General features: G+C 52.1%; 6 protein-coding genes across 6 annotated transcripts; all 6 read left to right on the top strand.

Moving 5' to 3' along the window:
- Positions 1 to 1,216: 1,216 nt before the first annotated feature.
- Positions 1,217 to 5,170, top strand: N7515_006534 (translation initiation factor 3 subunit CLU1; the record flags this gene model as incomplete). Its single annotated transcript, XM_056667278.1, has 4 exons — positions 1,217 to 1,253; positions 1,364 to 1,435; positions 1,490 to 1,545; positions 1,610 to 5,170. 4 exons carry the CDS (start codon positions 1,217 to 1,219, stop codon positions 5,168 to 5,170), a joined length of 3,726 nt encoding a protein of 1,241 aa, XP_056520874.1.
- Positions 5,171 to 5,914: 744 nt separating this feature from the next.
- On the top strand, positions 5,915 to 8,680 carry N7515_006533 (uncharacterized protein; the record flags this gene model as incomplete). The annotated part of the gene is made up of 1 exon (XM_056667277.1): positions 5,915 to 8,680. The coding sequence occupies one exon, from the start codon at positions 5,915 to 5,917 to the stop codon at positions 8,678 to 8,680; it is 2,766 nt and encodes a 921-aa protein (XP_056520873.1).
- Positions 8,681 to 10,734: 2,054 nt separating this feature from the next.
- N7515_006532 (ferric reductase family protein) lies at positions 10,735 to 12,534 on the top strand (the record flags this gene model as incomplete). Its single annotated transcript, XM_056667276.1, has 1 exon — positions 10,735 to 12,534. One exon carries the CDS (start codon positions 10,735 to 10,737, stop codon positions 12,532 to 12,534), a length of 1,800 nt encoding a protein of 599 aa, XP_056520872.1.
- A 496-nt stretch (positions 12,535 to 13,030) lies between these two features.
- On the top strand, positions 13,031 to 13,898 carry N7515_006531 (glutathione S-transferase family protein; the record flags this gene model as incomplete). The annotated part of the gene is made up of 3 exons (XM_056667275.1): positions 13,031 to 13,110; positions 13,160 to 13,213; positions 13,271 to 13,898. 3 exons carry the CDS (start codon positions 13,031 to 13,033, stop codon positions 13,896 to 13,898), a joined length of 762 nt encoding a protein of 253 aa, XP_056520871.1.
- Positions 13,899 to 14,674: 776 nt separating this feature from the next.
- On the top strand, positions 14,675 to 16,938 carry bbp (putative zinc knuckle transcription factor/splicing factor MSL5/ZFM1; the record flags this gene model as incomplete). The annotated part of the gene is made up of 6 exons (XM_056667274.1): positions 14,675 to 14,846; positions 14,910 to 15,129; positions 15,187 to 15,404; positions 15,601 to 15,987; positions 16,051 to 16,247; positions 16,309 to 16,938. 6 exons carry the CDS (start codon positions 14,675 to 14,677, stop codon positions 16,936 to 16,938), a joined length of 1,824 nt encoding a protein of 607 aa, XP_056520870.1.
- A 500-nt stretch (positions 16,939 to 17,438) lies between these two features.
- On the top strand, positions 17,439 to 19,627 carry N7515_006529 (anion exchange family protein; the record flags this gene model as incomplete). Its single annotated transcript, XM_056667273.1, has 5 exons — positions 17,439 to 17,767; positions 17,845 to 17,993; positions 18,044 to 18,131; positions 18,187 to 18,683; positions 18,747 to 19,627. The coding sequence occupies 5 exons, from the start codon at positions 17,439 to 17,441 to the stop codon at positions 19,625 to 19,627; spliced, it is 1,944 nt and encodes a 647-aa protein (XP_056520869.1).
- Positions 19,628 to 19,727: the final 100 nt, after the last annotated feature.

The raw sequence follows: 19,727 nt of genomic DNA, 5'->3' as shown, positions 1-19,727 counted from the left end.
TTATGGATTCCGTAAAGCCACGCCTTCAGGGGATGACGTGTCGTGTCTGGAGACGATGTTGAATGAAAAAGAGACAAAAGAGTGTTCTGAGCAAAGAAGCCAAAGAAAACACAAGGAAAAGTCTATTTAGGAGGATTGATACAGACACCCCTCCCCCTTCGGATAAGAGCCAATCTAAAGGGGATTCCAACCAGATATCGAGAGGAAAGCAGTCGCCAAGCAGGAATCATATTGGCCAGTTCCTGTGCACTGCCACCTCTCCTGTGCACTGCCACTTTTCTTGTGCCCTTAAAATCACGTTATTTTAGATCATGTGATCATGTTTGTTGTTTACTTGGACTACCAACGACTAACTAATACAAAGTCTATACTTGCTTGGTGGTGGATTGCTATCAGCACGGAACGAATTTGATCCTGTTGAGTGTTGGTCAAGGGGAAGCATCTTGTTGGAATTGAGCTCTAGATCGAGGAGCCAAGGACCTAAACCTGCTACACTAGCATCACAATAAGTGCGGGATATATAATACTCCCGCTGTACCCGGGCAGCCCACGCCATTTCAAACTGCCTAGATGGGATGTTGGATACAACGGACATACTCTGCCCGCGGGAGGACCTTGCAAGGTTCTATCTTGGAAACCTACAAGGCCGACAATGGAACCTATGAGCTGAGATGCCACGGTGTACATTGACGCATCGCAGTATAAGTTGATTCCTGAGGCACCCAAATCTTCTCATTGATCTCTGCAAGGGCCTCGAGATGAAGCTAATCAAGGTTTCAGAGAGCTTCAAAATACATACAAATACAACTCTTATATAGACCCCGATCCAGAACTCAGTAAACCGGAAACCCTCTTTTTCCAAGATGTCAACTTTCGACTTTGTGGAGAACCTCCGCGCCCTTCCCCGAACCCACCGCCCGAGCACTTCCGAGGGAATGCCGCATCCGTGAAATTTTCTCTCCGGTTTCCCAGTTTCACCGATCCATTCATCCTTCCTTTATCAAACTTCCTGGGGTACGGGGTTCTGTTTCTTGCTTCATTTCTTCAATTGTATACTCTACTAAAATTCTGCTCTACCTGCCCTATCCCCGCAGGTCCTCTACCTCTCTTTCCCTCCCATTTCCCCGAACTTTCGTCTCTCACCGGTACAACGGTTGCGAGATAGAGGTTGCTATCATTACTTTGTTGAAGCTTCTTTCATAACTGTATCGACATAATGGCAGAGACCAATGGGGAGTTGGAGCACTCGAAAGGTGTGTCTTGGTTCAATTGAAGACTCGATGCTGGTCAACGTCCATTGGAGCACAGCATGGAAATATCAGGTACTATAAGTTGAAGGGTACGCATGCTAACGGAGGAACAGAGGTTCCCCAAGCTTCCCAAGAGATTGCCAATGGCAATGCCCCCGAGGGCACGGAGGAGGACAACGCCGGTGGTATGTTGTCCACTGGCCGTAGAAATGTATAACTACATTCTGACTCAGTTCTAGGTCTTTTCCAGATCACCGTGAAGTTGCCTCATGCGCCGCATAAGATTTCCGTCATGGTAGGTTTGATGTTCTGAAAGGTCATGGAGAGGAAAAATTCATCTGACTTGTTATCTTCCTCAGGTGTCCAATCAAGAGCAGGTCCAGGATGTCCGCCAATCGATCGTCGAGCTACCGGGAACATTCCAATATACCTGCTTCCATCTCGAATTCAACGGCAACCGTATCAACGACTTTGTCGAGCTGTCCGAGGTGCCAGGCCTTCAGGCCGACTCCGAGATTGTCCTGGTCGAGGATCCCTACACCGAGAAGGAGGCTCGCATGCACGTTGTGCGCATCAGGGAGCTGCTTGGCGCTTCTGGTGACCGTGTTGACAACCTTCACGGTATCTCTGCTGGCCTGTCCCTGCACGATGCTATTTCGGCGGACGCTACCAAGGCCAGCGAGTCGGAGAAGGAACACTCGCTCTCCAAATATGACCTGAATGGAGAATCCTCGTTGCAGACTATCCTGCCCACCACACAGGCCCCTCTGCCAAAGACAGTGAGATCTATCTCGTTGTCTTCATGGAACCCTGTTCCGTACAACCTCCGCCAGAAGGGTCACTTGCTCTACCTCGTGGTGGCCACCAATGAGGGTGAACAGTTCCAAATCACCGCTCATGTGTCTGGGTTCTTCGTGAACAAGTGCTCCAGCGCCAGATTCGACCCGTTCCCTAAACCCACACACCCGAAGAAGGGCAGCGCCCACTCTCTGCTCACCCTGATCTCCCAGCTCTCCCCCTCGTTCGATGCCTCCTTCGAGGCACTGCAGGAGTACAACAATGAGAAGGATCTTTTGACCACCTTCCCCTTCCAGAATGCCATTCCCAACAGCCCATGGCTCATCGCCCCCAGTGTTTCGAGCTTGAATGCCCACCAGCCCGATATCACCCGTTCGCAGGAGAACTACCTGATCTCTGGTGTTGATAACGCTGAGACTCTGCGTGATTGGAACGAGGAGTTCCAGACAACCCGTGAGCTGCCCCGCGAGACCGTCCAGGATCGTGTGTTCCGGGAGCGCTTGACCTCCAAGCTGTTCGCCGATTACAACGAGGCTGCTGCTCGCGGTGCAGTCCTGGTTGCTCGGGGCGAGGTTGCTCCCTTGAACCCCACTGAGGCGCGGGACGCCCAGATCTTTGTCTACAACAACATCTTCTACTCCTTCGGTGCTGATGGCGTTGGCACTTTCACATCTGAGGGTGGCGACGAAGCCGCTCGTGTGGCCGTAGGCAAGGACGTCCTTGGAATCAAGGCTGTTAACCAGCTCGATATCGATGGATTGTTCACCCCCGGAACCGTTGTAGTTGACTACTTGGGCAAGCGTATTGTTGGCCAGAGCATTGTTCCAGGTATCTTCAAGCAGCGCGAGCCCGGCGAGCACCAAATTGACTACGGTGGTGTTGAGGGCAAGGAGGTCGTGGCTACCCACCCCGACTTTGTCCCCGTCTTTGAGAAGCTCTCCAAGGCGCTGCGTGTCAAGCAGCACCCTGTCTGGGATAAGGACAACAAGCGCCACGACCTGGAAGGTAGCGTGGAGACCAAGGGTCTTCTGGGTACCGATGGCCGAAAATACGTCCTGGATCTCTACCGCGTGGCTCCTTTGGATGCCGAGTGGCAGGAAGAGGATGGCAGCGATGTCTACCCCCACCGTATGTCCGTCCTGAGACTTGAGTTGGTCGAGTCCTACTGGCGCCACAAGATGAGCCAGTACGTGAAGGCTGAGGTGGAGCGTCGCAAGGCTGCTAGCGCTGAGGCCGCCAAGGACGGCAAGTCCGAGGAAGAGAACGCCGAGCAGGAGCGAGTTGACATTTCCGGATTCCAGCTGGCTCTGAACCCCGATGTCTTCAGCGGCCAGGTTCCCCAAACCGAGGAGGAGAAGGAACAATGGGCAAAGGATGAGCAGGAAGTCCGTGATGCCTGCGATCACCTGCGTTCCAAGGTTATCCCCGATTTGCTCAAGGACCTGCACGATGGCGACGTCGGCTTCCCCATGGACGGCCAATCGCTGACCCAGCTGCTGCACAAGCGTGGTATCAACATTCGTTACCTCGGAAAGTTGGCTCAGCAGTCCACCGAGAAGGGTCCTCGCCTGCAGGCCCTGTCTACCCTTTTGGTCCAGGAGATGGTTACTCGTGCCTTCAAGCACATTGCCAACCGTTACCTTAGCAACCTCCCCGCACCCTTTGTCGCTCCCTGCCTTGCTCACCTGCTGAACTGTCTTCTCGGTGCCGATGTCAACGCCACTCCCAAGGCGGAGATTGACGAATCTCTGCGTGCAATCTTCCCGGAGGGTGACTTCTCCTTCGAGAAGGTCACTCCGGAATCTCTCCGCGCCGATATCGAGAAGCAGGTCACAATTCGCTTCCGCTTCTCCCTCGAGAAGGACTGGGCCAACTCTTTGAAGCACTTGCAGCTTCTGCGTGATATCTCGATCAAGCTGGGTCTCCAGCTCGGAGCCCGCGACTTTGCCTTCACTAAGGCCCAGGTCAAGGAACAGATCGTTCTTCCTGTCACTAACGGCTCTGCTCACGAAGAGCAGCAGCCTAAGCGGAAGGGCAAGAAGAAGGGCGGTGATAACAAGTCCCCAGCCCGCGCCGCCCCGGCGCCGGCTAAGGCCGCGGTCACTTTCACCGCGGATGACATCCTGAATGTCGTTCCCTTGGTCCGTGATGCCTCTCCCCGCAGCGCATTGGCGGAGGAGGCCCTGGAAGCCGGTCGTATCTCTCTCATGCAGAACCAGAAGCAGTTGGGCCAGGAGCTCATCCTGGAGTCCTTGTCCCTGCACGAGCAGATCTACGGTATCTTGCACCCCGAGGTTGCTAAGCTCTACCACCAGCTTTCCATGCTGTACTACCAGACTGATGAAAAGGAGGCTGCCGTTGAATTGGCCCGCAAGGCTGTCATCGTTACCGAGCGCACCTTGGGTGTCGATTCCGCTGACACTATTCTGAGCTACCTTAACCTGAGTCTGTTTGAGCATGCTTCTGGTAACACCAAGACCGCCTTGGTGTACATCAAGCACGCCATGGATGTCTGGAAGATCATCTACGGTCCTAACCACCCCGACTCCATCACCACCATGAACAACGCCGCCGTGATGCTGCAACACCTCAAGCAGTACACCGATTCCCGCAAGTGGTTCGAGGCCTCTCTTGCCGTTTGCGAGAACCTGTTTGGCAGGGACTCCATCAACACCGCCACCATTCTCTTCCAGCTCGCCCAGGCTCTCGCCTTGGACCAGGACTCCAAGGCTGCAGTCGGCAAAATGCGCGAGGCGTACAACATCTTCCTTGCTCAGCTCGGAGCTGAGGACCGCAACACCAAGGAGGCCGAGAACTGGCTCGAGCAGCTCACCCAGAACGCTGTCTCTATCGCCAAGCACGCTAAGGACATCCAGGCCCGTCGTCTGCGCCGCAACCCCATCAACCCTCGTGTGTCTTCTATGGGCACTCGCGTTCAGCCCCAGGTTGGCCAGACCGCGCCCGAAATCACAGCCCCTGCCGATCCCTCGGGTCTTGACTCCCGCAGCATTGATGAGCTTCTGAAGTTCATTGAAGGCAGCGACGCCACGTCTTCTCGCTCCAAGCAGAAGAAGCGTGCCGCCAATCCTAAGCTCCGTGGTTCCAAGCAGTCTAAGGCATGAGTTGGGTTCCGTATTAAATTTCTTGGTTGTCACTTGTGTTAACAGTCAAATCCCATTATATCCATTGTCGTTTGGGGATCAGTGGGCAGGCTTGATGAGCGAAAAGAACTGTTGTATATTAGATCTCTCTCCTCTCTCTTATTATCATTGGTTTTCGTCTGCCAGGTTGGGTTGTCTCTTGGGCATCGCATGGAAAGGACTCGGTTGTCTTACATGGGTTCATATCTGGTGCATTCTACGGCTTTGCATCTGGATTTTGCATCTGCGACTTGGGTCATTTTCTATTTCTGGGTAGAATTCATTTACGTTTACATGTCAATATTTGGAGTCCCATGCATATGTTAATTCAGGATCTGGACAGTAGTTATCACAGTACGGAGTTCACAGTACTTACAGGGCTAGAGCTACGCCATAAATGGCAATATGTTGACACCGGAGACGCTTTACCGCATTGGTCCATGTTTGTTTTATTTGTTTTCCGGGTGTCCCAAATGTTGTCACCCAGCTCCCACTTAACGCGTCCTTGACTTCCTCGGCATATCTTAACTACATTGGATTATTGCTGCATTATTGGCAACACCTTGTAGGTAGAGTGCCACTATTGTTCTTATCATGCATTGTTGAGGAGGTGGTCAGTACGGCGAGGTTGGTGCAGTGCGAACTCCAAAACCCAGACGACCTGTGACGGTGCTGATACTTTCGCCAGTTGTATGATATTGGTAGATATCGCTATTCTATTTATCCATGGAGGACGCCCAATGCACTGCGAAATGGGCAAACCGTGTCCTGCGCCCCTTGACCTCCATCTGCCGTCGAATCGCGAAGCACAAAGAAACGTTGTTGATGATCGCGACCGAGTCGAAACTACAAGAGAAGGCACAAGAAACAGACGCGTCTGCTCTAGAATCCCGACTGAACGCTGCAAGCGGACGAAACTGCCCAGACTCGGATTTGGACCCGGACGAGACCGACCCAGCATGGATTCCAGGGAGAAAGTCCGAGCGACGCAAAGCCAGACATAAGTATTCGTCCAAAACAGAGGAAAACGGCGGCAAGAAGCGCACTAGACTGTCGATAAGAAGTCCGGAGTCTCCGCGCACCCTGCCTGGTGCCATTCAGGTCGCGACACCGCTCATCACGGGAAGGAGATGGGAGATGCCCTCGAGTGCGCAGTCACAACGCTCTGTAGGCCGGATCGACCCGAACGCCCAGTCACCGCAACCGCAAGCCTTCCGCAATCGATACTCATTTCACAAAAGTCCCTGGCAAGAACTTTTGGACCAGTCTGGTGACCCGGGCTTCGCCCACATCGCCCGCAATCTTGATCGTGTCTTCCAGAACTTCCTTTACAATACAGCCACCTCGAGACGTGAAGGAAAGCTCTCACCCGAAACCCCAAGGCGTGGTGCACGCTCGTTGCTGTCGATGGTGGCGCGAAGCTTACCTGACTTTATTGCGAAGGAACAAGAAGAGCAGGATGAGTTGGACGAGGATGGGGACGAAGATATGTGCGATGCATACTTTACAGAGTTGGAAGCATACTATGCGCCTTACGGGAATGGTTGGAAGCCACTCCGGGAGGCGGTCCGCGCCCAGGGCATCTACTTGGTTTCTACTATGATTCAGAATCATTGGATAACAGACGCAATTGCCTGCGCGCTGATTGAAAAATGTCGTTCATTTGCACCCGAAGAAAGTGATTTATTGCTCTCCACATTGCTTTCCACCCGCAACAGTTATTCATACCCCCAGGGGGTAAGACCAATAGTTGACCATGACCCTTCGGACCCTATCCGGTTATTGCGCAAATATGCCCAACATGGCGCTGCCAGTCGCTCTTACATTTTTGATGAACTGGCAAAGCTTCTGTTACGGGGTGTGCTGCCCCCAGAGTGGATGGGAACCAAATTATGGACAAGCTGGATGACCAGAGCTACCATATCCGTTTCGAAAGAGGATGAGGACTTCCCGGCGGCCTCACGATTGATTGAAGCAGTGCTGCTCTCGGCTAGCGATGTTCGCCTTGATTTGCCTGCCCAGTCTTCTCCCTCGAAGCTGCCAGTTAAGCGAAAGACTGCTCGTGATTGTGCCCGTGCGACTCGGGCAACCTCCACTGAACCGGAAATGTCGAACCTCGTGCGGCCGTGCCCCTTGCAGGTGGAAGATGCACTTAGCAATCATGTCATCAGTCTCATGGGAGCGCTCTGCGGTATGCATATTTCACGGTCTCGTGCCAGTGATGACATTTGTCGCGCGGATGGAACGAAGGCGACCCATCTCATCAGCTATATCCATATTGCTTTACAACGACATTTGGCATCAGAGTCTGTAGGGCAGCGGCCCTCTATTACCCCTCACCAGTTATTGCGGCGTGGCTGCGTCTTGATGGCCGCCTGCCTTGTACAGTGCAACGACACCATTTTATTGGATGACGATCAGCATATGATAACGCCGATTGCCAGTGTTGATGAATGTGCAGAGATCATAGCATCTCGCCCAGACATGATCAAAGAGTTAGCGTTATTTGTGCAACAAGCATTCCGCTGCCTTAGGGTTAGAGCAACCGCACCAGATGAGCCCGAACACACTGGTGAAGACATACGGGACATGGTTTCGCGACTCACCTGCCTAGCCGACACCCCAGGCTTGTCTGCTTTCCTTGGACGAAGCGCTGCAGAGGCGGCCATGATCTTTGCAGAAGCTACAGGTGATCCGGATGACCACGTGTGGGCTGTCGATGTCCAAGAGGCGGTCGTCGCAAGGCAAAGGCAGAAAGAAACCCCGGAAGACTCTGCAGAGCAGCCGGAGCAGTCTAGTCAGAGCATGGGTCTGTTCCGCTGGGAAGATAGCATAGGCGAGTGGGTGGCACGTACACCAGTATCGAAGAGAAAGCCGATAATAATAGCGCAAGTGGCCCAAAGACCCATGCGCATGCTATCAAGCCCAATGCCATCTAGCGCATGTTCTACAGATACGGAGAGCGGTTCATCGGAACCTGGTTGGGTCTCGGACTCTGCCTCAAGCCTCACCTCATCACCTCCGCCGATGGCGATTAAGCGAACGTTCGAGAACGTTGATTCCTTATCTACGCAGCCCCGGAAACGACGACGACCCACTCCCGTGATCATAGTTGACAGTGGTGAACGGCGCGACTCAAGACAGTCTCTTACCCCAACTCGATTGAATTCTACTGTTCAGCCAGTCGCTCGCCGTGACGTCCTGCGAGAACGCAGCATCAATATCACTAGACGAACGGCTACTGCAGCAAAGCAGTCGAGCAAAGTCGAAGTCGTCATCATCAACGATAAAGAAAGCAGCCCGGGCCTGCCTATCGTCCGACCTACTCCGGAGCGTGTCGCAAAGCAGGTTCATCGTACAGTGGAGCGGTCAAGGTTTACGCGCCATCCAATTTCAACTATGCGCCCGATTGTCGAGCCACTTGTTCGCCGACAGACAATCATTCCCTATCCCCAGGATGACGACAGTGATGACGAGCTTAGCTTCCTCTAAGCGGGTCACCTGATCTTTTCCCTGGCTGCTCTTACTTCGGACGCGGGCCATTTTTCCCGCAGGTTTTCCTCTTCTGGCGTCTGTTACATCACAACACGGACAGGTCTCGTTCTTGAGCATTGGATATCCTGACTGTCCCTGTGGTCCAGCTTGACCGAATGTTAGAGTTTTTGAAGCATCTCATTTGAAGAAACGGTGGATATGGGAGGTCCGCCTTGTTTTGGGGATCGGTGTTTTGGAATTTTGTTTTGATACCCTTGGTCGTGGATTGGTGTTTTCTTTTCTTTTCTCTTTGCTTCTCATGTGCAAATACTGTGTCGAATACCTGCGTTCATCCCAGTTCCCCGTGTTCGAGACCTCGGACCTGAATCTCAATATGCGGTGCCTATGCATTGATGCAAAGACGTCACTTGGACGGGCATTCACCGGACAATGAAGTTTTTTTTTTACAATTACTCTATTTGATACGGAAGATATGGCGTGTAGCTTATTGTAGTAGATCGGCAGGATCCCAGCACTTATGGAGCATATGGTCCCTACGATGTAGCCATCCCGTGATCAGCTCTTCGCCCCGACGGGCCGAAACCACCGCACCACCGAGAAACAACATCTACACTATGAGGGGATATGACACGCCGTGTCTCGGACAGAATGCCTCGTGGAATGTCCAGGTTTGATATAAATGAAATCTGCGCCAAGAAATGACCCCTGAAGCCAGAGACCCTCGATTTATGCTTTACAATGCGGCTTGAAATGGCAATAGCCTATGACCGGACTGTCTCATCAACCTGCATTTGGGTGTGATCTCCGGTCATTCCAATGGTTATGACGGAGCTGATACGCTGATATGAGCGCTAATGGACACAAGAGACCCTCGAGTGTCAAGAATTACTGCACAACCTCCTTTTCCCCTACCCCACAACGCTACCACGTTCACTGCAGATGATTGGCTCATCGACGAAGCAGGGGTTCTTTCTCAAACAGCCAGTCGTAGGCCAAGGCTCGAGATGGATCGACGACGGACTCCTGTGGCGCTCGTTGACGCTCGTCAAACACTGTCTGCACAGTGGCTGTTTCATCGCTGACCAGTCATAGCCTTGATCGGTATACCCTCCACTTTTGTTACAGATTAACTCGACCTGTCGCGTGTTCAAAGTCCCAATCTTCCGATGAAGATTCTTCAAGCGATCTGGAATGAATATTTCATTCGTTAAACTCTATGATTTGCAGGGATCGGCTTCCCCTGTCTCCAGATGGTAGTCCCTCGAGCCGATCTGTCTTCGCGCCAAACCCCTCTCATAGCGAATAAAGAAAGATTGAGAAAAGTCCGGGAAATGAAAAGCAAAATTCATCAAATTGATCAGTTACATAACATGACATCGTGCGGGCCGTGCCTATGTGCCTTGTGAATTCTACATATTCGGTTGGGTCTGACTCTCACACACTCTCTCTCCGTACTGACCTGGACAAGGGCAAACGGTCCTTTCTCTATCTAATTCGGCATCTTCATTGTGCCATTGTCGTTTGTTTTTGAAACTCTACAATCCACATTGTCTCATGTCTTTCGTCTTTCTTTGTGAGACATAATCCCCGTTGTTCCACGCGACAATCTTCCATCTTTAGCCCATTGTTGCAGTCAGCATTCCTCTCGTTGCCCACCGACACGAACAGTCTTTAACGACCATCCCCGCTATTATCTGGACCTTTTTGCTCCTTGCTGAAACCAATTGGGTCGAGAAACTTGCAACAACCAGCTTTTCCATGCTTTCCCAGTGATTTCTCTACGTTAGATCTAGGCAGGTCCTGTACTCGATACCAGTCACCCAACGACATATCATCCTACGATCCTTCTTTCCATCAATTGTACACAAACAACCTGGGGTTGTTTCCTCTGCGGTCTTGCTTCTCGACGATATCATCCGCGCCTTCTGTGGCGTCGGTTTTGAGACCAAAATTCTCTTTTCATCCTTACTTCTCTTAGCGAGCTGGTCTCGCTAAATCGCGAACAATTTCCGATATAGAGTATTGACGTATAACGTCTTTCGTGGGGTATCATGCAGCCCTTTCTTCTGGCTATGTCCCTGGCCGGACTGACTAGCGCGACGAACATCGAACATATCGAAAAACGATCCGGGGGTGGCGGTGTCGAAGAAATGTTCCACGAAGCTGTCAATGATAAATTGGCACGCTATGCAATTCTCGCTCTTGGTTGTGCTGCCGCCGCTTATTACATATGGCAGCTTGCTTTCGGTTTCTCCCGCCATCTTCGGCGACTGGCAAGCTTCGGTGATGACCGACAGAATTACTTCGTCTCCACACATGATACGTTTGCCTGGATCAAGGAGCATATCATTTATGCGGCTTTGTTCCGCAGCCGACACAACCGTGAGCTCCAGCTCTCGTCGGCTCTCAACATGGGTACGTTGCCCAGCCGCTTCCATGCTTTCCTTATCACTGGTGTCATCGCCATGAACGTCACCCTTTGCTGTGTGACAACTCCCTATGGAACCAAGGAAGACACACTTGCTGGTATTGTTCGTAACCGTACTGGCACAATGGCTACCGTGAACTTGATCCCATTGGTTATCATGGCTGGTCGTAACAATCCTCTGATTGCTATGCTCCATGTGCCCTTTGATACGTGGAACCTGCTTCACCGGTGGCTAGGACGCATTGTGGTGCTGGAGAGTCTTGCACATGTGCTTGCATGGGCTATTCCCAAAGGCCAAGAAAGTGGCTGGAAAGTTGTTGGTATTGCTCTGAGCCACAGCAGCTTCTTGATGACCGGCCTGGTGGCTGCCTGTGCATTCACCACCCTCTTGTTGCACTCGCCCTCGCCTATTCGTCATGCATTCTATGAGACTTTCCTCCATCTGCATATCGCCATCGCAGCGGTATCCATGGGCTTCCTGTGGGTCCACCTCAACGGACTCGTTGCCCAGACCTACCTACTTGCCGCCATCGTCCTCTGGGGCCTCGAGCGGGCCACTCGCTTTTTCATCATCATGTACCGCAATGTGGGCCGTGAATCCACCACCGCAACCATCGAGGCCTTGGCCGGCGATGCAATGCGGATCACCATACGTATTGCCCGACCCTGGACCTTCCGTCCGGGTCAGCACATCTACCTCTATATCCCAGCCGTGGGCCTGTGGACATCACACCCCTTCTCCGTCGCCTGGAGCGAAACTGAAGATAGCCTCGACGAGAAATCCCTCCCACTCACCAAGGAAGACCTCCTCAATGTGCCACAAAAGGAAACAATCTCCCTCTTGGTCCGTCGCCGCACCGGAATGACCGACAAGCTCTACAAGCGCGCAGCGAACGCCACGGATTCACAAATCACCCTCCGCGCCTTCGCCGAGGGCCCATACGGCAACATCCACACCATGGACTCATACGGCACTGTAATGCTCTTCGCCGGCGGAGTCGGCATCACCCACCACGTACCTTTCGTACGGCACCTCGTCGACGGGTTCGCGAACGGCACCGTCGCCGCCCGTCGCGTCACACTCGTCTGGATCATCCAATCGCCGGAACACCTGGAGTGGATCCGGCCCTGGATGACCAGTATCCTGGCCATGGATCGCCGTCGCGAAGTTCTGCGCATTATGCTGTTTGTTACGCGGCCGCGCAACACAAAGGAGATACAGAGTCCGTCTGCTACTGTGCAGATGTTCCCTGGTCGACCCAATATTGATACGTTAATCGGCATGGAAGTCGAGAACCAGATCGGCGCTATGGGCGTGCTTGTCTGTGGAAACGGTGGATTGAGTGATGATGTTCGCCGAGTTTGTCGGAGGAGACAGGCTCATTCCAATGTTGATTATGTGGAAGAGAGCTTCTCTTGGTAGATTGGGGGTTTGGTATAAGCGGGTGCTCCTTTGGCGTTTGAGCGTTTTAACTAGCGTGCTCATCGTTTCTGTTATACGTGAGGTTATACTGCGGTATCCTCTGTCTCCATTCCTGGAAGCTTCTCTAATGAGAACATGGTTGTGTATAGCATTCGCAATATTGATAGGCGGTTTCCGTATGTAAGGTCATCTTCACCGTTAGTTTCTCGATGCCATCCTAGTCGCTGACGGCTCTAACTATCAAGTCTCCTATTATTCAGGAAAGGGTCTAGAATATATAGTCGATCTCCCTTCCGCGTGCGATTATTCAACCGGGCGAACCGGGGCGATTGATCTGCGGAGAACCTTCCACGAGCTTATAAATCCGCGAAGTGGGGAAACGTTGACGTGACATCAGCCATCGCATACTTAAACCCTCTGTCGACTTGAGCGTTAACATACTTCGATATTCTCTCATACTATCTCCTAGAATACCTGTCCTCTCTATTACTCCAACATGAGTCAACCAAACATCACACTCTACACGACCCAGACTCCTAATGGGATCAAGATCTCCATTGCCCTCGAAGAGCTGGGGTATGGTAGCTACCCTAACCAATTGAAGATCAGTACTGACAGGTCGCAGTCTGCCATATAAGGTCGAGAAGATTGACATCTCAAAGAACACACAAAAGGAAGAGTATGCGCCCCCACCTGTACAAAGGACCCCACATGAACATATCTAAATGTTGTACAGCTGGTTCCTCAAGATCAACCCCAATGGCCGCATTCCCGCTTTGACAGATACCTTCGACGATGGCCAGCAGATCCGTCTATTTGAGTCCGGTAGCATCCTGGAGTACTTGGCAGAGCGGTACGACCCAGACTACAAAATCTCCTTTCCAAAGGGCACGCGGGAGTACTACGAGATGAAGAACTGGCTCTTCTTCCAGAACGCAGGTCTGGGTCCCATGCAAGGTCAGGCGAACCACTTCGGGCGGTATGCGCCTGAGCGTATCGAGTACGGTGTGAACCGATACGTCAATGAGTCGCGCCGACTGTATGGTGTTTTGGACAAGCACCTCGCCGAATCTAAGTCTGGCTACATCGTTGGCGACCACGTCTCTATCGCTGATATTACACACTGGGGATGGGTCGCTGCTGCTGGGTGGGCTGGTCTTGATATTGATGAGTTCCCGCATGTTAAGGCGTGGGAAGAGCGCATGGCTCAGCGACCCGGTGTCGAGAAGGGTCGCCATGTACCTTCTCCTCATACTATCAAGGATACGCTTAAGGATAAGGCTTTCGCGGACAAACGGGCTGCTGAGAATAGGGCTTGGATTCAGCAGGGGATGCAGAGCGATGCCAAGCAGAGCAAGGCTTAAATCATATGTGTATGGAGATACGTTAAAACATTGTTAGCAAGCGAATAGCAGGTGATACATTGTGACTTCAAAAGATTCTGTGAAGCTCCCCGGGTCCCTCATGGAATTTCTACCTAGATAGCAACCTACCATAACTCCCATTTAATCCTCGGGACTGAACTCATTAGTAAATATTCCCCATATATAGAACCATTGGCGTACACATTGCCAGTGGACCGATAATTGGCCCTGATGATCCTCGAAATTCTAGACTCTTGCGATTTTGCACCGCAATGCAGTATTTCTGTTAAGTATGAATTCATCGAGGTTTTGAGTATGTACTGCGTGCCTATTTCACGCGAGTGGAGCGCCAAGCTTTATAAAGTGGAGTAGTCTATAGGGGCTAGTCCCGGTTAGGTACCTACAATGTCGTTGTACCTTTTATATGGGGTCAGCATATAAAAGGTACCTAATCACTCGGAATTATCATCTAGGAGACACTTACGCCGGGAAAGGTGTGTAGTGTCGTAGCACTGTTACTCAATAGTCAATACTCATTATCGGGTTGTAAATATACACGTACTTAATATTCTCCCTCCAAAAGGTAGCCTTCGTCGTCATCCTACGCAGTGATTATCCCGTGCAGTGTAAGCCCATTCTCACCGCCTATATGTTCTGCCACTTCCACGTGATGGGTGGCCACTCTTCGGCAAGATAGAAGAAGCTTCTTTTCATCTCTCTTTCATCCATCTGTGTATCACTAACCAGATTTACTTTCATTACCTAAAACAGCAGTTATGTCGTGGCGCAATCAAAGTCAAGGTGTCACCGGCTCCAACAACATCCCGCTAGGGCGTCGCCGTATGGGCGGAGAGGAAGGAGATGAGGAAAGTCGCACTGCGACCCCTTCATCCGTGCCCTCGTCCATGGGCCCCGACGGCCCCAAGCGTGGTCGCAGCCCTGTCCGAGGTAAGTTTTTGCCAGATCAAGATATCCCGCGTTGCCCAAAACTGACCGTTCTTTCTCTCAAAGCCGAACCAGTACTCGAAGCCGATGGCTCCAAAAGGCGCAAGAAGCGCAACCGCTGGGGCGACCAGCAGGAGAACAAGGCTGCCGGCCTCATGGGCTTGCCTACCATGATCATGGCAAACTTCACTAGCGAGCAGCTTGAAGCTTACACACTTCACCTTCGTATCGAGGAGATCAGCCAGAAGCTTCGGATTAACGATGTGGTCCCAGGCGATGGTGACAGGTACGTGCTTCCCTTCTTTCATCCTCGATTTTTTTTCTGTACTGACTTTCGCCACAGATCTCCCTCGCCGGCCCCTCAGTATGACAACTTCGGTAGACGTGTCAACACTCGCGAATACCGTTACCGCAAACGCCTCGAGGAAGAGCGTCATAAACTGGTCGAGAAAGCCATGAAGACCATTCCTAACTACCACCCGCCTTCTGACTACAGACGCCCGACCAAGACCCAAGAGAAGGTCTACGTCCCCGTGAATGACTATCCAGAGATTAACTTCAGTATGATAACTAACCCTCTAACTCCTAACCATTCTTCCATTATATCTGTCATGCGTCCCTGCTCGACTCGGGCTGACAAGTCATACCTCATTGGATGTCCTCAGCTCGTTTCTTGCTAAACCTTGGCGCTTGATGCTGCCCATGCTTTTCAAAAACAACAGGATTACTAACACTTAGTTCTTGCTACTTTTTACAGTTGGCTTACTTATAGGACCCCGTGGAAACACTTTGAAAAAGATGGAGACTGAGTCTGGTGCAAAGATCGCCATTCGTGGTAAAGGCTCCGTCAAGGAAGGAAAGGGTCGCTCCGATGCCGCTCACGGTAGCAACCAGGAAGAAGATCTTCACTGTCTCATTATGGCAGATACCGAAGAAAAAGTCAACAAGGCCAAGAAGCTTGTTCACAACGTTATCGAAACGGTCCGTTCCCGAGCCCGACCCGCTAGGTGCTTACTTGATACTAACAATCATCAGGCCGCATCCATCCCTGAAGGCCAGAACGAGCTCAAGCGCAACCAACTCCGTGAGCTGGCTGCTCTCAACGGTACGCTTCGCGACGACGAGAACCAGGCTTGCCAGAACTGTAAGTTGAATCCCCTTAATCACCCTCAGTTGTATCATTTATGCTAATCTGGGTGTATTCTAGGTGGTCAAATTGGACACCGCAAGTATGACTGCCCCGAGCAGCGTAACTTCACTGCCAATATCATCTGTCGCGTCTGTGGCAATGCTGGTCATATGGCTCGCGATTGTCCCGATCGCCAGCGCGGCAGTGACTGGCGCAACGGTCCGGATAGACGTGGTATCCGTGATACCGGGGATGCTGTTGATCGTGAGATGCAGGTAAGTTTATTTTTACACACGGCAGGCTTATTGAGCATGAATCAACTAACATTCTACTTAGCAACTGATGAACGAATTGTCTGGTGGTGCTCCTGGCGAACATGAGCCCCGTCGCATTGAAGCCGGCCCCGGTGGTGACAATGCGTACCCCGACGATCGTGACGCGAAGCCCTGGCAGCAACGTGGGCCGCCGCCTCCAAGTGACGTGGCCCCCTGGCAACAACGCCGTGACAACCGTCGCGATGATTATGCGCCCCGTGACAACTACGGATCCCGTGACGACTATGGATCACGCAATCAGGCTGCTCCTGGTGGCCCCGCCCCTTGGGCCGCGCAGAGCCAAGCTCAAGGCCGCGACTACGGCTATGGAGCTCCAGGTGGATATACTGCTCCTGGCGCTGTCCCCGGTGCTGCCCCTTGGCAACAACCGGCCGCTGCTGCCGCACAGCCTGCTTACGGAGGATATGGTGCTTATGGTGGATATGCGGCTTATCCTCCTGGCATGGCAGCACCTGGTATGGCAGCTCCCGGTATTACACCTCCCGGTATGGGCGCACCTCCTCCCCCGCCTGGTATGCCTCCGATGTACCCCGGTGCTGCTGGCAGTCCTCCTCCGCCACCACCTCCACCTGGTGATGCGCCGCCCCCGCCCCCTCCGAGCGACATCCCTCCCCCACCTCCGCCTCAGTGAACAGGGACGCCATGACGTAAAAAGTTGCTGATGCGTGAAGGAATTGGCGAATTGTCTATTGGGATTCCGTAAAACCGACCTCAGCATTAACCTGGACAGCGCACAGTTCTTTGCTAACATTCGACTCCAAAAGCACTACTAGTGATTACCTTTTAGGCCATGTTCAGTAATTCTTTCTAATTTTCCAGTTCACTTCTCAATGTCGATTTGACTGTTCATTTGGCCTCTGTATCCTGATCCTGACTGGCAGTACTCCGTACTACTGTCATAGTGCAGTGGCCTCAGGCCCCACATTAGGTCTTGGCGCACTTCGTAGCTTCATCCATTTCTCCGCAAAAGCTTCTTCAATTACGTCTGAACTCTTGCTCTCCTGTAATTCTTTTGCAGTATCTACATAAGCACCTGGCTCTTCTTAATCTCATGTTGGCTACTTTTCCCTGAAGGGTTGCATCCTTTCTACCGCTGCATATGCAAGGGCCGTCGCACGACTTCCTGCCAACATGCAAGCTTCGACGTCAGCTCAGCGCAAACCTTCTAGGCAGTCGCAACGGCCATCATCAGCCCGCTCAGCGCATTCAAGTAAAATAGGCCATAACACGACGCGTCAAGGCCGGTCCGAAGGCCAACGAGATGGCACTCCAGAATACTCGGAGCGCCGTGCTTCGTTGAATGCGTCGGCGCACTCAGCTCCATCGAAATGGTGGCATATCCACTTATTCCGCGGGATGGTCAATGACATTAAGCGCAGAGCACCTTACTACTGGAGCGACTGGACCGACGCTTGGGATTACCGTGTTGTGCCTGCGACGGTTTATATGTATTTTGCAAAGTATGTTCGCTCTGCTTGGAAATTAATCAATATCTGCCTTTCTGGCACATCGTTACTTTTGCTCACCATCATTGTAGTATCTTGCCCGCTCTGGCCTTCTCGTTAGATATGTTTGAGAAAACAGATCATACATATGGCGTCAATGAAGTTCTACTTGCGTCTGTTCTTGGGGCCGTGGTGTTTTCGTTCTTTTCAGCTCAGCCATTGGTCATTGTCGGTGTTACCGGTAAGGAGACTGTATGAGTGATCATGATGGCTTCAGACTGATGGTTATAGGTCCTATCACTGTGTTCAACTACACTGTTTTCGATATTATCGCCCCCCGAGGGACGCCGTTTCTTGCTTTCATGTGTTGGATTGGAATGTGAGTTCTTTTCCCTCCCTTTTTTGATGATTGGCACCACTGATATCGATTGTAGTTGGTCTTTGGTCATGCATTGGATCCTGGCCATCACTAACTCCTGCAACGCTTTGACATATGTCACTCGTTTCTCGTGTGATATCTTCGGGTTCTATGTTGCTTGCATCTATCTCCAGAAGGGCATCCAAGTCCTCACTAGGCAATGGGGCTCCGTGGGAGAAACCTCTGCTTACTTGAGTATCATGGTGGCGCTACTTGTTTTGATGTGTGCGTGGATCTGCGGAGAATTGGGCAATAGCAATCTCTTCAAGCGTTGGATTCGGAAATTCCTCGAGGACTATGGCACGCCTTTGACCATTATTTTCTTTACCGGATTCGTCCATATCGGCCATATGAGGGATGTTGATGTGGCTACGCTGCCGACAAGCAAGGCTTTCTTCCCTACGCCAGACCGGTCTTGGTTGGTCCGCTTCTGGGATATTGACGTTGGAGATGTCTTCCTGGCCATCCCATTCGCTGTCCTTCTCACGATTCTCTTTTACTTTGATCACAACGGTAAGTACTATAACAGACCGCCGAGGACATCAAGACGAATAATTGGCTAATGCACCACGTTAGTGTCATCACTCATTGCCCAGGGAACAGAATTTCCCCTTCGGAAGCCAGCTGGCTTCCACTGGGACCTTTGGCTCCTCGGCCTCACGACCTTTGTAGCTGGTATTCTGGGCATACCATTCCCCAACGGTCTGATCCCCCAGGCCCCCTTCCACACCGCCGCTCTCTGTGTCACTCGTCAAGTCGCGGATGAGGACGACACAAACAAGGGCAAAGCCATCCGGGTAACCGACCACGTCGTAGAGCAGCGAGTCAGCAACCTCGCACAGGGCTTGTTAACCTTGGGAACGATGACCGGGCCCCTACTCATCGTGCTCCATCTCATTCCACAGGGTGTCATGGCCGGTCTCTTCTTCGTCATGGGTGTCCAGGCCTTACAGGGCAATGGGATCACACAGAAACTGATCTTCCTCGCCCAAGACAAGGGCTTCACCCCCGCATCCAACCCTCTCAAGAGACTCGAGCGCCGTGCTGCCATCTGGGTCTTTGTCCTTCTTGAATTAGTTGGCTTTGGCGCCACTTTCGCCATCACTCAAACCATCGCTGCCATCGGGTTCCCGGTTATCATTCTCTTTCTGATCCCCGTTCGCTCGTTCCTGCTGCCGAAGTGGTTCACCCGTGAGGAACTTGCTGCACTTGATGGGCCTACTGCTAGTCCGCTCACCATGGAGAGTGTCGGTGGCACTCATGGATTGGAGGAGTACAATGAAGTTATGGCTAGAGGGGCTCAGGATGAGTCTTTGAGTGGAAATGACGGGGTAATGAGGAATCGAACATCGACGTCCCCGGAATCGGCGGTCGAAGATGATCTGGAGCGGGGTGAAGCGTATGAACTTCCGTCTCGGGTCTCGCACAGAAGGAGCACAGTTAGCGGGATGGAATAGATGATGCGATAGCAGGTAAAAAAAAGAGACATTCGTCTCAACGCCGCATACTGCCACTCTCTAGACTGTGGGCAGTGGTCTGTTAATATGATTCTACCTT

The sequence above is a fragment of the Penicillium bovifimosum genome (assembly GCF_028826915.1).
Source record: "Penicillium bovifimosum strain IBT 22155 chromosome Unknown utg000005l_segment0_segment0, whole genome shotgun sequence".
In the NCBI taxonomy this organism is placed as follows: domain Eukaryota; kingdom Fungi; phylum Ascomycota; class Eurotiomycetes; order Eurotiales; family Aspergillaceae; genus Penicillium; species Penicillium bovifimosum.
This window is presented reverse-complemented; position numbering and strand designations above follow the sequence as displayed.